Source organism: Pantherophis guttatus, chromosome 2 (assembly GCF_059756535.1).
Source record: "Pantherophis guttatus breed Tessera chromosome 2, ASM5975653v1, whole genome shotgun sequence".
Lineage (NCBI taxonomy): Eukaryota > Metazoa > Chordata > Lepidosauria > Squamata > Colubridae > Pantherophis > Pantherophis guttatus.
In genome coordinates this window covers 90452249-90466687 of record NC_142064.1, presented here as the reverse complement: position 1 = coordinate 90466687, position 14439 = coordinate 90452249, and the positions used below count along the sequence as shown (strand labels likewise).

The 14439-nt window shown below is 38.7% G+C and overlaps 1 protein-coding gene and 1 long non-coding RNA gene across 2 annotated transcripts in view; one reads left to right on the top strand and one right to left on the bottom strand.

Annotated features, from left to right (window-relative positions):
* Positions 1-3509: 3509 nt before the first annotated feature.
* On the bottom strand, positions 3510-5595 carry LOC132711450 (uncharacterized). The gene is made up of 2 exons (XR_015732312.1): positions 5492-5595; positions 3510-5284 (listed from the first exon to the last, which is right to left on the bottom strand). It is a non-coding gene; the product is annotated as an uncharacterized LOC132711450 (long non-coding RNA).
* Positions 5596-11212: 5617 nt separating this feature from the next.
* The window catches only part of RAD23B (RAD23 nucleotide excision repair protein B), a 30087-nt gene continuing 26860 nt past the window's right edge, over positions 11213-14439 (top strand). The window contains exon 1 of the mRNA XM_034410634.3: positions 11213-12094. Within this exon, the coding sequence (XP_034266525.2) occupies positions 12029-12094 (66 nt within the window). The 5' untranslated portion in view covers positions 11213-12028. The remainder of the gene's footprint in view (positions 12095-14439) is intronic.

Here is a 14439-nt window from a genome sequence, read left to right as displayed (position 1 = left end):
CTTTAAATTAGAGCCCATTAACAGAAACATACACAGATTTTAAAGCTATGAATAACACCAAAAATACATGAATCAAATTGTGGTGAATTCTCTGGTGTGGGCACTTTATAAGCAGGTTTCCTCCTGCTGCATATGACAATACAAGCATGTATCGCTAAAGTATACAACTAATGAACAAAATTTGTTATCCAGATTATTGGCTCCAACTATGCATTTCTATAAAACACTACAAATTAAGGTAACTGTCCTATTATTGTCAGCCCTACAAATGTTTACCAAAATCTTCTGTTTCAACCTTTGCTCTGCTTTAACATTACTTTGTACAATGACTACATCTCTGACATTTCTAACTAGGAGGGAAAAATCAAGTGTTCATTACAGTAATTATCCCTCAAGTAGAGGAGGAAAACGTGATTATGCAATTTATAAAAATGCAAAGAGTGAAACTGCTCTGATTATGACTGATTAATTTTGCTAACAAGCTCTGGCATTAATCAGAATAGGCTGACTCTTAGATAATAAAAACGGAGACAGAAACCTAATCTGCAGATCACCTACAAGGAATCAGTTGGGTTTTATCGCAAATATGGGTAATATCTCCCTGTGTTGAAACATTTTACATGTTTATAAATGTAAAAAAGCTTCCCTGCCTTCTTTGAAGAAATGCATTTATGCTTTATTATAGAAAAATGACCATGAAAACAAAATTTTAGTAGAATAATATTGAAGAGTATTTTTTCTTCAGAGCAGATGTTATATTTGGACATGAAGCTGAACCGCAATCTAAGAAGGCCTCTTGTCACAGGACAAATATGGAACTGAAAAAGAAATTCCTTATTTAGTACTGTCTTGATTCTGCTTGGACTGAGGATGTCATAGAGAACTATTGGTTACTGCCTTGAATCTGGTATGCAGTGCAATGGGATATCAATATTAACCCTTATGTAGCTGAAGAAATTACATTACATTAATCCTATCTCTCAGCATCAATTTGGGCACAAAATCTTTTTCTCCATGTAACCCTTGTTAGCAAAAGCAGGATGCATCTCACTGCTTATTTTTCTGCTTTCTAAAACAAAGTTCAAGTACAGCACCAGAGTAGGCCCATCACACATTTTCAAACCAATCTCAAATCTATTCAGAATCTATTTTAATATACAACTGAACAGACCATAACTCAACAATTAAAGGTTATAATCCAATGTATACATTACCTTAGAATAATTTCACTGAATTTAATAGGGGCTGACTATATAGCATTAGGCTGGGAGAGGAGGAGTTATTAGAATTTTTAAATTTTACTTAATAAAATGATTTGGGATCCTCACAATCAGCTCAAGTGTATAAACATACAAAATGATGATAGATATTCAGGCTGTCGAAATAGTTGAGATAACAATCTGTATTTAGTCTCTGAGCATATCTTCTAATTGAGAGCATAGAATTGTACCTAGACTGCCATCTAATCTGAGATTCGCAAGAATCTACCCAATCTTTAAAAACCTACAGCAAGGTTCTAATTTTTCCCTCTTGATCTAAGGAATTTTAGGAACTAGAAGCTGTAAAGGAACTAGACTAGAGAAATCAAGGGGGAAAAATCAGCATTTTAAGAAGTGTCCAAATTAAGAAGATAAGAACTCAACTAAGTGGTGTCACGAGAGTAGAGTTTTGGAAAAAATTTGGGGGCAAGATGGGGTTGTACACTATTTTATCCCTAAAATCTGGGACAGTATTTACTGTTATATATTACAGACCACACAGGTATACTAGTAACATTCAGACCATAGTTATTGATTTTTCCTCTTGTATCTCTACAGTTATTGTAATAGATTATTCAGTCTCTTAACTCTATCTTAGGTTTGAGGCACTTTCCATTGCATTTTCAGAAAATCTCTCCTGAGGCAATATTATTTATTAATATATTCTGACATTGCTGGTGAAATGTGTCTATCAATTCTTCACACTATATCAAGCAAGAACTTCTTAGCCATCATCCCTGATGGGGCTGCTCCAAAATCATTAATTTAGAAAAAGGTTCAGAGGAATAAAATTGAATCTGAGACTTTCTGAGGTAGCTACTGCCACCTACAGGCTTAAATATTAGGCTTCGTTGGAAAATTTGGGATGCAACTAAAAAACTTCCTTTGACATTTGGAAGTTGGGGCAGTATTCTCAGAGGGTACAGCCCTCCAATTAATAGGTAAGCCTACTGATTTTGGCTTCTGATGACTTTTAGAAACTATCTGCATGTAAAATTGTTTCCAGCTCTATCAATATACAATTGGTCTATTTTGTCTCCAATCTTTTATTGCCTATTAGGAAATCTACATAAGGCAGAGTTCCAAATTACTGCTGAATTAACTATTGCTTTATTTTTTCTGTATTCTAGTGTCCTTAGAAGAGCCCTAGGTACAACCTAAAACACCTTATCAGCCCGACAAACTTATTATTAATATATTAATGTCTGCAGCCGGTTTCCCATTCTATCTTAAACCTGTAACTAAATAGACCCCCCCCCCCAATAAGCCAATCTTTTGCTTCTTTCATTTTTTGCCCTATCACCTGTAATAATGAAGACTTCTACAAAATGCTTTGTTTGCTTGTTTGTTATACAACGATGCAATTAGTAATTAGAATGTATATGCACATAATTAGTTGTTAAATCAAAACACTCTGAATCTATGCTGAGATACAGTAAGGGCTGGAGCAGACCTGCTGAAGTTGTAACTCTCCAAGGTAGAGCTATTGGATCTAGCCTTAAAAAATCTAGACAACCATTACAAGTAGCAAAGAAGAAGAAACTAATTCTTGCTTGCCTCCTAGTGATCAACTAGTTTTTTGTAGCCAATATCTGATAGACTTACATCAATCTGAAACCCACCAGCTGCTTATTAAAGCCCAAAACAAATTTACTTGCTAATTTACTTTTTCCTTTTCTAGGATTGTTAAATACAGGGGGAAACAGGTAGCAGGTAAGTCACATATCTTTTGGCTTTAAGTTTAAAAAGTAAGTTATATAAATTAACCAATTCTGAATTTCCAGTATAGATCATTTTGGGAGTGAGAACTCTACAGAAAATTCATACACATAACAGGGATTTATAGAACCAAATTCAGAATTTTTGATATATCTATTACTTTCTTTTCTAGATCAAGAGTATGTGAGTGTGAGAAGCTGACTCCACATTTTTAGAACTGTTGAATTTGCATAGTGCTTATTCATTCAGAGAGCTTTTTTGGCCAACAGTGTTTTTAAGCAGGGTGGATTTGATTTAAATCAAGATTTAAATCACGATTTAAATCACTAGTCAGTAAGGCTTGATTTAAATCATAGTTTTCTACATAAAGACTAATTCTTGCTGGTATAACTTTAATATGCAAGTAGATGAAGATTTTTAGAATAACAACTTTTCATATTAGTTTTTTTATCCCGTTTAATAGATTAATCATTCATATTTGGACAACTTTTCTGTTGTACTTAGGAAGGAGAAAAATAATCATTACCTTAATAATAACAATTTAAATAGATTTATTCAACTGAAACAATAACATTACAGCATATGTTATTTGCTTAAACAAACATCCATGTTTGGCTAAACAAAATATATATATTTTAAGAAACGTAGGCTGTCAGCCCAGCCTACACATGAAAACCTTAAATACTGTCCTCTGTAGCTCACTTGTCATCTTCATCTTCTTCTTTGTTCATAATCTGGAAAAGAAAAACAAGCTTTCCTGCTTTATCGGGTCCCAAACGATTTCTCAATTTAGAATGAATGAGTCCAAAGGAAGAGAATATTCTTTCAACGCCTGCAGAAGAAGCTACTGCTGTTAAAAGTGAAATCATTACTTGAACAGTCTCTAAATCCAAGTGCTTAAGTGACTTCCACCAGTTCACTGGTGTGACTTTCTTTAAAATATCTTCAGCAAACATATATTTCTTGAATGGTTCCCCCTTAGCTTTGAAGTTTATTAGTTGGCATTACAGATGGATGATTGCTGGATACCCATGTCATAGCTAACTCCTCTTCCTCAGCACTTAAGTTTTGACCCCGATACTGGATATTGACAATATTTGCCAAAAAATGAGCTGGAGACAGTACTTGTCCCATTCGTTTTTTTAATGCTTGTAATTTAATTCTGTCCATGTGTAGTTCTGTTTTTAAGTGTTCACTCAGTTCCTTCCAAATTTCAACAGCATCAGCAATAAAACAGCTATTTTTCTGTATTTTGTTTAAAGCTTCAGAGATGGGTTTCAGAATGCTCAGCATATGTTCAACATTTCTCTTAAGCCCAATGTTGAGGATTTTGGCCATGACAGTGCCATCTATTTTATCTCGATTTTCGTCACAAACTGTCATCAGAATAGGCCAGTTCTTGATATACTGCTCAAAACAGTCCACCACAGAGTTTCATCTAACATCTTGTGGGAGCGTTAGCTTGCTTCCACCCATCCTTTTCAGAGCTGCTGCAGCAAAATGATTGTTATGGAAGTATTTAGCAATTTCAGTATCATTAGTCTTTATTTCTGGAACACTTAAGTCTTTGGCTAAGAGGTGCAGCAAATGAGCACTGCAACCATATGTTATTAGCTTTGTATTCCCTTCCTGCTCTTCTAAATTTCTTCTCATCTTGGGTACATTTGCAGCATTGTCTGTGACCAAACTGCGTACTAGACCTTTGAATTTTTGTTCACGTTATTATAGCTTTTACTGCCACTTCTTGTAAGTATTCTGCTGCGTGTGCATTTCCTGAGTATCAATTGTTTGTGCAAGGAAGACTTTCCCTTCTTCTGTTGTTATACAAGCACATACAATAGGATCATTGTGGACATTACTCCACCCATCAATACTTAGCTTAACAATTCTACCCTCCAGAGCTGTTGCACATTGCTCCATTTCTCTGTCATACACTTTATCCAGCAGTTTCCCTGCAACATCTGGTCTGCTGGGTGGACTGTATCCTGGTCTCAGTGACTGAACCATATTAATGAAATGTGGGTTCTGAGTCAGATGGAAAGAAGAGTTCGTTGCATAAACAAACTGGGCAATTTTTTCATCAATTATCTCTTTTTCTAATCTGCTAGTTTTTATCACAAACTTATCTATGGTGGTTCCAGGAGGGAAGGGTTTTTTCTTTCTTTTAGGTGATAGTGATATGGGGCTATGGGTGTCTGATGATGATGATGCTAATGAAGCACTATCCTGGATGGATAACTCTGAAACTGTAAAACAGGAGGATGGTGATCTTGAAGGTGGATAGTTTCCAGAATCCATGAATTCCCCTAAACAAAAAAGTCAATGCTGTTATTTATTGTTTATACAATTTCTGCTTATTGTACACAGCACTGCCCCAAAAGGAATATTTGCTTTCCTTCATAACTTTACCAAATGACAGTAACATGCAGTAATAATAAGAAATATAATTTTGCTCAAACGTGACAGTTCAAGGCAGTCTTTAGAAATATGATTCAATAAAAATGTTTACCAACCTGAAGATCCTGCCTGTTCAAATGTGTTTCTTTGGTCATCTTCATCATAGCACTCATGATGTTGCCTCATTCGGGCCACCAGGCCTTGCATTTCTTTGTTGCAGTGTTTGCAGTTTGCACACATGCCTGCCTTACCGATAGGTAAAGGAACTTCATTAAAATATTGCCAAACTGGGTCTCTTTTACGGCCTGCTGCCATTATAGATTTTTTCCTCCAAGGAAAGAATGTGATAAACCTCAGGTCATACATACAAAAAGATCCAAAGACTTGTCTGTCTGTGGCTGTGCAGTATTGTGCTCAGAAAGTTTCACTTTCATTTTGTACTGCTTGTCTGCTTGCCCCTTCCTCCTCACACTTAGTTTCATTTTCTTCTTGTGCAGATCTATTCCACTCCAAACAATCAGAAAAATATTGTTTCTATTCTATTCACTGAACTTCTTGAAACTTAGCACTGAAGGGGTTGATTCTGTATTCATAGGTTTGTAGAACAATAGGATTAAGGTCTTTTTCTCAACTTCGTTCATGTTATAACATTTTTGCGGTGAAGAAGAGGCATGTGATCTCTGCTGAGTCAAATTCAGTTTTGAGAACTGCAAAAGTAAACCAAGCATCTGTGATAATATCTTGTAGGCAGAGAAACTGCCCAATAATCTTACAAAAACCTCTGGAAGAGTATGACATTGTGAATGGATTAATGGAATTTACCAAAAAAATTAAACATATACAGCCTTATTCTACATAATTAAAAAGCTAATCTTTATTTCATGATGGAATAACCTTTGAATGGTAATATATTTTCCTCAAAAAACATTTTATTTTAAAAAATCCGATTTAAATCAAAAAAATCTGATTTTTTTGATTTTTTTAAAAAAATCATTGATTTTTATCCACCCTGTTTTTAAGTGACTAATGACTATGCAGTTAAAGGAGAGTAACCCCCCCACCCCCACATGAATTGTCTATCTAAAAAAGGGTGAGACAATAATACAGGAAGGGGCAATAAGTGCTCAAAAAGTACCGTAAGTATCTGAAATATAAATTGTAGATAAGTCTTTATAAGAATAACGGCAGGGACAAACAGAACTTGATGATAGGCCTCACCATAAAAACTTCTACAATGATAGACATTGGCTTCAAAATACTGTAGTGATATAACCAGGTAATGAAACTGCCTTTTTAAAAACATGCATTGTGTACATTTTAAAAAAGACAAGGCTTTGATTGAATGGTCATGCACAACATCTTGAAATCAGTTATTGCTGCTGTAGATACCCCTGCATGAAATACAGATTTGTGCATAAATTTGATTGAGTAGAGATGGGCTGTTGACATAAATTGTAGTATCAATAAGGGAAGAGGAACCTATTTTGGTCAAAACTGAACTGGATCTGGTTTTGCACCAGGAGCCAGCATATATTGGTAGCAACTATTCTCTAATGGCCCTTCAAAAAGACTGCCCTCTATAAAATACAACACAAGTTTACGCTAAATGCAATACCCTGTTGTAAATAATATTTTGTATAGTTTTTCTGGTCTCAAAGTTTCTATTTAGTTGTCTCTGAGAAATCAACAACCAGGATATTAGGGAAACAGCCCATTCATTTCATATGCTCCAGAAACTTAATCTGATAGTACTTAATACAGTTATCATGATGATAAACTTCTAATAGCCTTGTACTGAATATGAATGAATATGCCCTGTACTCCTTTAAATCTCTCCATGTTGATGGTTATCTCAACAGGTTCTGAGAGCAAATTTCCTAAATTAATGACAACAATTATATGAAAAAAGGAAGATGAAATTTTAGTCAGAGTAAGCTACAAGCTCTTAGGCACAATGAAATTTATCTCTAGAATGTGAAGACATTGTTCAGTTCCCATCACCAGTAGCCTATGGCCCTGCTAAGATTGCTGGGCGCTATTATTCAACAACATCTGGCACCATAGATTCCCCATCTTTGTAATGGAAAAGATTTATCTTACAACCACATGGCATATGATCAATTCAAGCAATCTTAATGTTTTCAGATTGCAATATTTAATATAGAAAAATGTTCAGAATACTATTCTGAATATGTAATCTAAAATAGCAAAGTATTGGAATGAATTTATTTTGGAGATTTGAATCAGCAAGAGTCTTTGCTGGAGGATGTGCTTCTAAATATAAGCACAGAGCTGAAAGAATATTGAGCAATTACGCTGCAGAACACTCCATTAGAATTAAAAATAATACAGTTGTCTTGGATACAGACTACAGGCTAAGCCCAGCTAACAGTAAATCTAACTTCACTTCTGTCTAAAATATGTCTGGAAGAGAAGGAAGTACAAAAGAGAGAGACAGGATGTTTCCTTTGTTTCTTAAACATACAGAAGAAAATTACTAATAATGTGCCTGGAGAAAAATAGACACAAGGACAGTCTGTGAAGACCCTTCTCCTTAAGTGTGTCTTGCCCTTTGTTCTTGTGATCAGAAAGGCTCATGAGTTTCAAGAGATAACACAAACTCCAATAGTTTACCAGATGACTTGCAGTTGCATAGACTAGGTTGTTGCTACATGGGTACCTTAAATGTAGTTGATGCAATGTCATATGATTTATTTGACACTGTGATCTAAAAGAGGGAAATATTTTTTATTTAAGTAATAAAAAAAATCAAAAAGCTAATCCTAGATAGCACATGGTTTTTGGCCTTCCTCCTTACAGCAGAATGTGCAAGTTTGTCCTGGATGCTACATTTTCTTCTCTGGATCAAGGAAAATCAACCGTTTGGTTTGTAATAACTTTTATTTAACTTTGCAATACATTTACAGATAGAATGCCTATTTATCTTTTAGTATGGAATTAATTGAATCCTGAGTACTATCCTTCCAGTTTAAATGAGGCAGGGGATAGATTTCATAGAAATCATGGGAACAGTGGAAAGAAAATTATATATGATCATTATATATTATCATTATGCCCTACCTTTATTTTATACATTTCAAGGTGGCATACCTGATTTTTTTTCTCACAACAGTAACAATAAAAATAAAATAAGATTCTGTGTCTATGGGAGAAGTAAAAGCTAGTCCATTACACTAAAGTGGGTCATCACAAATTCCTGACAATGAATTTATAATATGAAAGCAGATATATTCATGTAGTCTGGGCTCAGCAAAACTATTTTTAACTGACAGTACTCCCATTTTGAAATCTTCACTAAGATGGAAATATTTTTTCAAACTATGAAATTGCAAAAGTAAGTTTTTATTTTTTTTTTTTGTTACAGCTACCGGTGGTACAAAATAAAGTACATCAGTATTGCTATAATCCAATTCAAAACCATAATTAAAATATAGAGCATCGGTAACCTGAAAAGACCAAACAATAATTATAACCTGTAATTCAATTTCATTCATTTTTGTATTTTGTATTGTATTGCCCAACTCCAGAATGACTTTGGGAATCTCATAATATAGAAAAAAGAATAAAATAAAAATTCAAAAAGACAAAAATCAACAAAAATCAACAAAAACAATGGTAAAAAACAAAATAAAGAACAAGATGGCATATCTGACCAACCAAACATAGATCACAGAAACCTCAATGGGCTCCAACCACCTCACCTAAGGCCTGAGAGAACAGCCAGGTCTTGAAGCCCCTGGGAATCTTAACAGGATGGGAACCACCTGGATCTCAGAGGGAATTACATTCCAGATGGTAGGCACTATAACAATATATGCTGCATAAAATTAATTTTTAATCCAGTTTTACAAAAGCTACCGTAATTAAAAATGCTTTAAACCTATGTTTTCAATTGTGTAAACCACACTCCAGGCACAGGGTATAATTTTGGTGGAGGCTGATTCCAAAGGACTGGCACTAGATGGGAAAAGCTTTAAGCTATCATGTGGCTACTTTACTATGCTGAGATCCCAGCTGGCTCTGCCTAGATGATCTGGTCAAGTGCAAGGCACGTAAGATGCAAGCCAATATTCTAAGTCACTAAGTACTCTGGCATGTAACCACTAGCAACTTAAACTGCTACTCCAATATGCAGGGAGGTTCAGAATTGTACTGGATCAGGGACCAGAGAGAATTATTAGGTTAGTACTGTTCCAACAGTCAACAGACTGTTCCAAACATCCAAATATAAGATAATCAAGACATAAACAGCTGCTCTGTTGTCTCTATGGCTAAGAACCAATGTACCGGTAATCTATGAATGTACATTACACAAAAAGCTTCAGATTTTAGTGGTTTTGTTAATGAAGGGCTTTAAAGGAAATTGATCCCCAGATTCCTAAAGCCAAGGAAGCCCACAGTTGGTAGCAATGAAGATATAAAGGGATGGGTTAATCAGAATGGAAGACAATCTCCATTCACATTGAGCTTCAGAGGATAGGAATTCAATCAATTAAAAAGCCCACCAAAGTTATTTGGAACAGGATGCTGACAAAACAGGGGCAGAGAGATATATTTGGGACTTGTCAGTATATGTGCAACAATTAAACTGATGCAAAGAAATCAAATGATCCAAAGGAAGCATGGGTAAAATAAATTAAAAGGAACTCAACACCAAATCTTTGGGGAAATCCACCTATGATAAAGAGGTGGGAAAGAGAAAAGACATACTGACATGAAATCACTGAAATACAATCAGGTGACAAAGATAAGCATTAATACATAAAATAACAGTAACAACTTTATTCTATATTGCACAAAGGCAATTGAACAGTAGAACGTATTAAGTTCCCGTTACTTTCTTACAAAAGATACAAAGCAGATTTTCCAGGCATCTTCTTAAAATTCATCCTTTGCTTTCCCAATCTTTACAATCCTCATCTCTCTAGGCCTGTCTATTGTTACACCTCTCTTATCCGACTCTCTCAATCCTATCAAGAAAACCACAGTTCTATAAATTCTATCACAAGTTTGTGTCCCACCCTTCCCCATAACCAAGTTCTACTTGTATCCCATCTTAGAATTTATATTACTAAAATATATCCTGCTTGTAATAATCACTGAAGTCCCTTGAGAAGTCAAATTTTTCATCTCCATCAGAGAACACATTATACATTAACATGATATAAGGTAAAGTCTTCCTTGAGTCCAGCTTGATTTCCTGTGACTTCATGGCCATGGAGTTGCCTTGATAACAATTTATAAGTGACTTGCTTATTGACTTTTAAGATTTTTTTCCCCTTCCCAATGGTCTACAATCTAATGACTTCCTAGTGAGTGGCAAGCTTGTTTAGCTTTGAAATAGTTAGGTATATAGTTCACTAGCTGAGGAAGAATATATATTTTATATACTATAAGTACATCCATTAGAAAATTGTGATCTATAAATATGCTCAGAAACAACGGTTACCAAAAGGCAAAGTTTACCTTTATACTTTAAAAGTAAATACTTTTATACACTTTAAGCCACTGCACTATTTACATTGCAAAACCAAAAAGGGTTTAAAACTTCAGGGCCTTAAACAAAAACCCTGTTAATGAGTAAACGGATTTCTCCTAAAATTGGGTTGGGCACCAGAGTCCTGTCAGATACATCAAGCCACTGCAATCTCAAAGGCATTTAAGGTTTGCTTAACACAGACGAGCTCAGGGCAACTGCAGAAGACGGTACGTAATTTGGAAACTGCCCAAGGGGACAGGTCTATAAATTGAGCTGTCCCCCATAATTACACTCCCACGTGAACGGCTTAAAAACACCAGAGCGAGAAGAAATCTGCAGAGTAATCGTACGCGCTTAGAGTACGGAGCCACAGGACCGACCCCCATACGGGTACAAGGGCTGCAATCCGAGCGTCTCCCTCACAGAGCGGTTTCCCCTCGCCATTGAGAGGGGAGCAAAGCATTTGGACTATAAAAGGGAGATTTTTTTTCCCTCTTCCTTCAGGAAACATAACTCGGTGGTCACAATGCGAGGACGGTACTCAGTCCGCAAAAGCGAGGAAAAATATTCTCCATCCTATCGCGGGCTTCAGCATTCCTTCCGACCGCTTTCCTCGCCTCACCGCCGGCCGCCTTCCCCGCTTCTCTTTCGCCAAGCCGCCTCAGCGCGGGGAGCGACCTCCCTCAGTCGTCGTTTCCACCCCCACCCCACCCTCCTTTCCGCGCGTGCGCAGGTCTTCCCCTGCACTGGAGGTGGGGAAGGCGGGTAGAGGCCGTATTTGCTTGCTCGCTCTTGCGCACTCCGCGCTCTTTCCAAGCCTTTCACCTGGGGCTTGGGCGGGAGGTCACGAGGCGATTGCGTCATCGCCGTCACGTCGTCGGCGGGAGCAGCCGTTGCCTTTGGGCCGCGAGCGGAGCGCGAGAAGTGGGTTAACGCCCCCTCGGTGCGCGAGAATACGGTATTTGCTCCGGTTTGGCTCCTCCCCCGGACCCTCCCCCTTTCTCTCACCGTAGCCTAAGCCAAGCTAGGCCGGAGAGCACTGAGAGGATCCGGGGGGGTGGGGGGAAAAACTGTCGCTGCCGCCACCCAGTCTTGAGGCAGCTGCAGGGGGGGCGGGTTAGGTTCCGCTGGGACCTAGAGACCAGCCGCCGCCATGCAAATCACTCTGAAGACCCTGCAGCAGCAAACCTTCAAGATAGACATCGACTGCGACGAGACGGTACGTACGGCCTGAGGGGAAAAAGGGGGCGAGAGGTCGGAGCTGGTTGTGTGCTGTGTGGGGGAAGGGAGGGCGCGGTGGCGGGTGGAAGGCCCACATTCGGAAGGACGGGATCCCCGGGCCCATTTTCCGCAGCGATGTGGGAAGTTCTGCCTCGAAAAGTTGGGGCCCTGTCAGCGAAGGGACGGGGAGAGAGACCCCGGAATCGTGGAGGGCCTCGAGGGAGGGAGATCGAGAGAGAGAGAACTGTGGGACTTTGCGGAGAGAAAAGGAACAAGCGGGCACGTCCGCCACAGGCCTCCCGGGCGACCCGAGGCTGCGGCTTCCTCTTTGGCGCCAGGCCTTGGCGCAGCTTTGGAGTTCTTTGGCGAAAAGGGACGGGTCTCCTCGCCTGCTCACCTTCCCCTCCCCCACCACCGGTGGGAAGTGACGTTTAAACTCAACGTTCGCCACCATTCCACCCCCCCCTTGTGTCCCCCCCCCACCCCCACGTGCGAACGTTGGGGTGGTTCTGAACGAGGCGACTTGGAGTGAAGGAGGTTCGCCGAGTGGCTCCTTTTGCAGCGTCCTGGAATAGGACTCTGTGCCATGACTCTGCGTTATTTCGAGGAGGGCGGGGGTGCAAAACGCGCGTGGGACCCGCGCTCTCTCTCACTCTCTTCCCCCTGCCCCCCTTCCCCGAGGCGAGGTATGTTGGCAAATAGGCCGCGTGTGCGTGAAAAGGTGGGCCAAGGAGGTAGGCCAGCTTTTCGCTCCTAAAAGGTTAAAGGGTGTCTTTGGTCGGACAGGCAAAGGACACCGCGCATCGACATAACGTAGGTAAGAGTGCCGATTTATGCTGCCTAAACACATTCTGCTGAGATCTGGGAGAAGTAAAGTGCCTTTAATACAGGTAGTCCTCCACTTGCAACGGTTCGTTTAGTGAGCTGTCATTCAGCCAGCCATGTCTCCATGATGTTCCTTCATCTCATCCCCAGCTCCTGAGCAAGATAATAGTGTTAAATCATCCTTTGGTTTATTAGTATTGTGGTGTTTAGCCCTCTTATTCTGGCATTGTTCAAGGGGAGCCCAGGAATATGTAGGTAGTCCTCGATTTACAACAGTTTCATTTTTTAACCGTTCAAAGTTATAGCGACACTGAAAAAAGGGACTCACGACCGTTTTTCATACTTACGACCTTCGCAGCCGTGTGATCAAAATTCAGAGGATTGGCAACTGGTTCCTGTTTTATGACCGTTGCTGGGTCCCAAGGTCATGTCATCCACCTTTTGCAACCTTCTGACAAGCAAAGTCAGTGGGGAACCCAGATTCATTTAACAACCGGGTTGCTAATTGATCAACTGTAAAGTGATTCACTTTACATCTGTGGTAAGAAAAGTCACAAGTAAAATTGGGCAAAACTCACTTAACAAATCTCACACTTAACAACAAATTTTGGGGGCTCTATTGAGGTCGTAAGTTGAAAACTACCTATATTAGATGCACTAAATAGGGCATTTGGAGCTAAAGCTTATTGGCATATCTGAATAGCAGAGGGTAATTTCTTAGCCATGGTATAGGGTCTGGTTACTTAAGGGACCGCCTGTTTCCCATAACATCTGCTTGGCTGATTTGATGTTGCAAGGTTGGTGCACTCCAGTTTTCTTCGATTAAACAATCTCATCTCTCAGGACCCCAGGAGCGTTCTTTATCTGTTGTGGTGCCTGCCCTTTGGAGCAAAGTTCCCCCTGAGAACCAGATGGCCCTTACTCTGCTGTTGTTTAAAAGAGCTGTGAAGACCTGGCTCTTCACCCATGTCTTCAGGGAGAGAGAATGAGACCAGTTGCTTCATTGCGCTTGTTCTCTTTTACTGTTATTTTTTTGCTTGTTCTCTTCTATCCTTATTTTTATCTTTTATGATTTGATTGTAATTTATTGTGAGTCAAAAATCAGATAGCCTAGAAGTTTAATAAATTATTATTCTTTTTTTTTTTTTTTTTTTTTTTTTTATTGCAAAAGTTTTACAATTACATTTTCACCCCTTTTTTTCACCCCCCCACCTCCCTCCCCAAACTTCCCGTCCTCCCTAACCCTCCCTAACCCTCCCCCCCCAGACTTCCCTATTATGTACTCATAACTAATAACACTAATATATATACCTGAACCCATCCCTCCCCCTACATAATTTTCCCTCTTTGTCTCTTTATATTAAAATATTTCTAATACATTGTTTTCAAATAAAAGCTATTTGATACTTTCTAATTTGGTATTTGTTCTGAACATATTCTATCCACCTTTTCCATTCCCATTCATAAGTCTCTTGTGAACAATCTTTTAAATATGCTGAAATCTTCGCCATCTCTGCA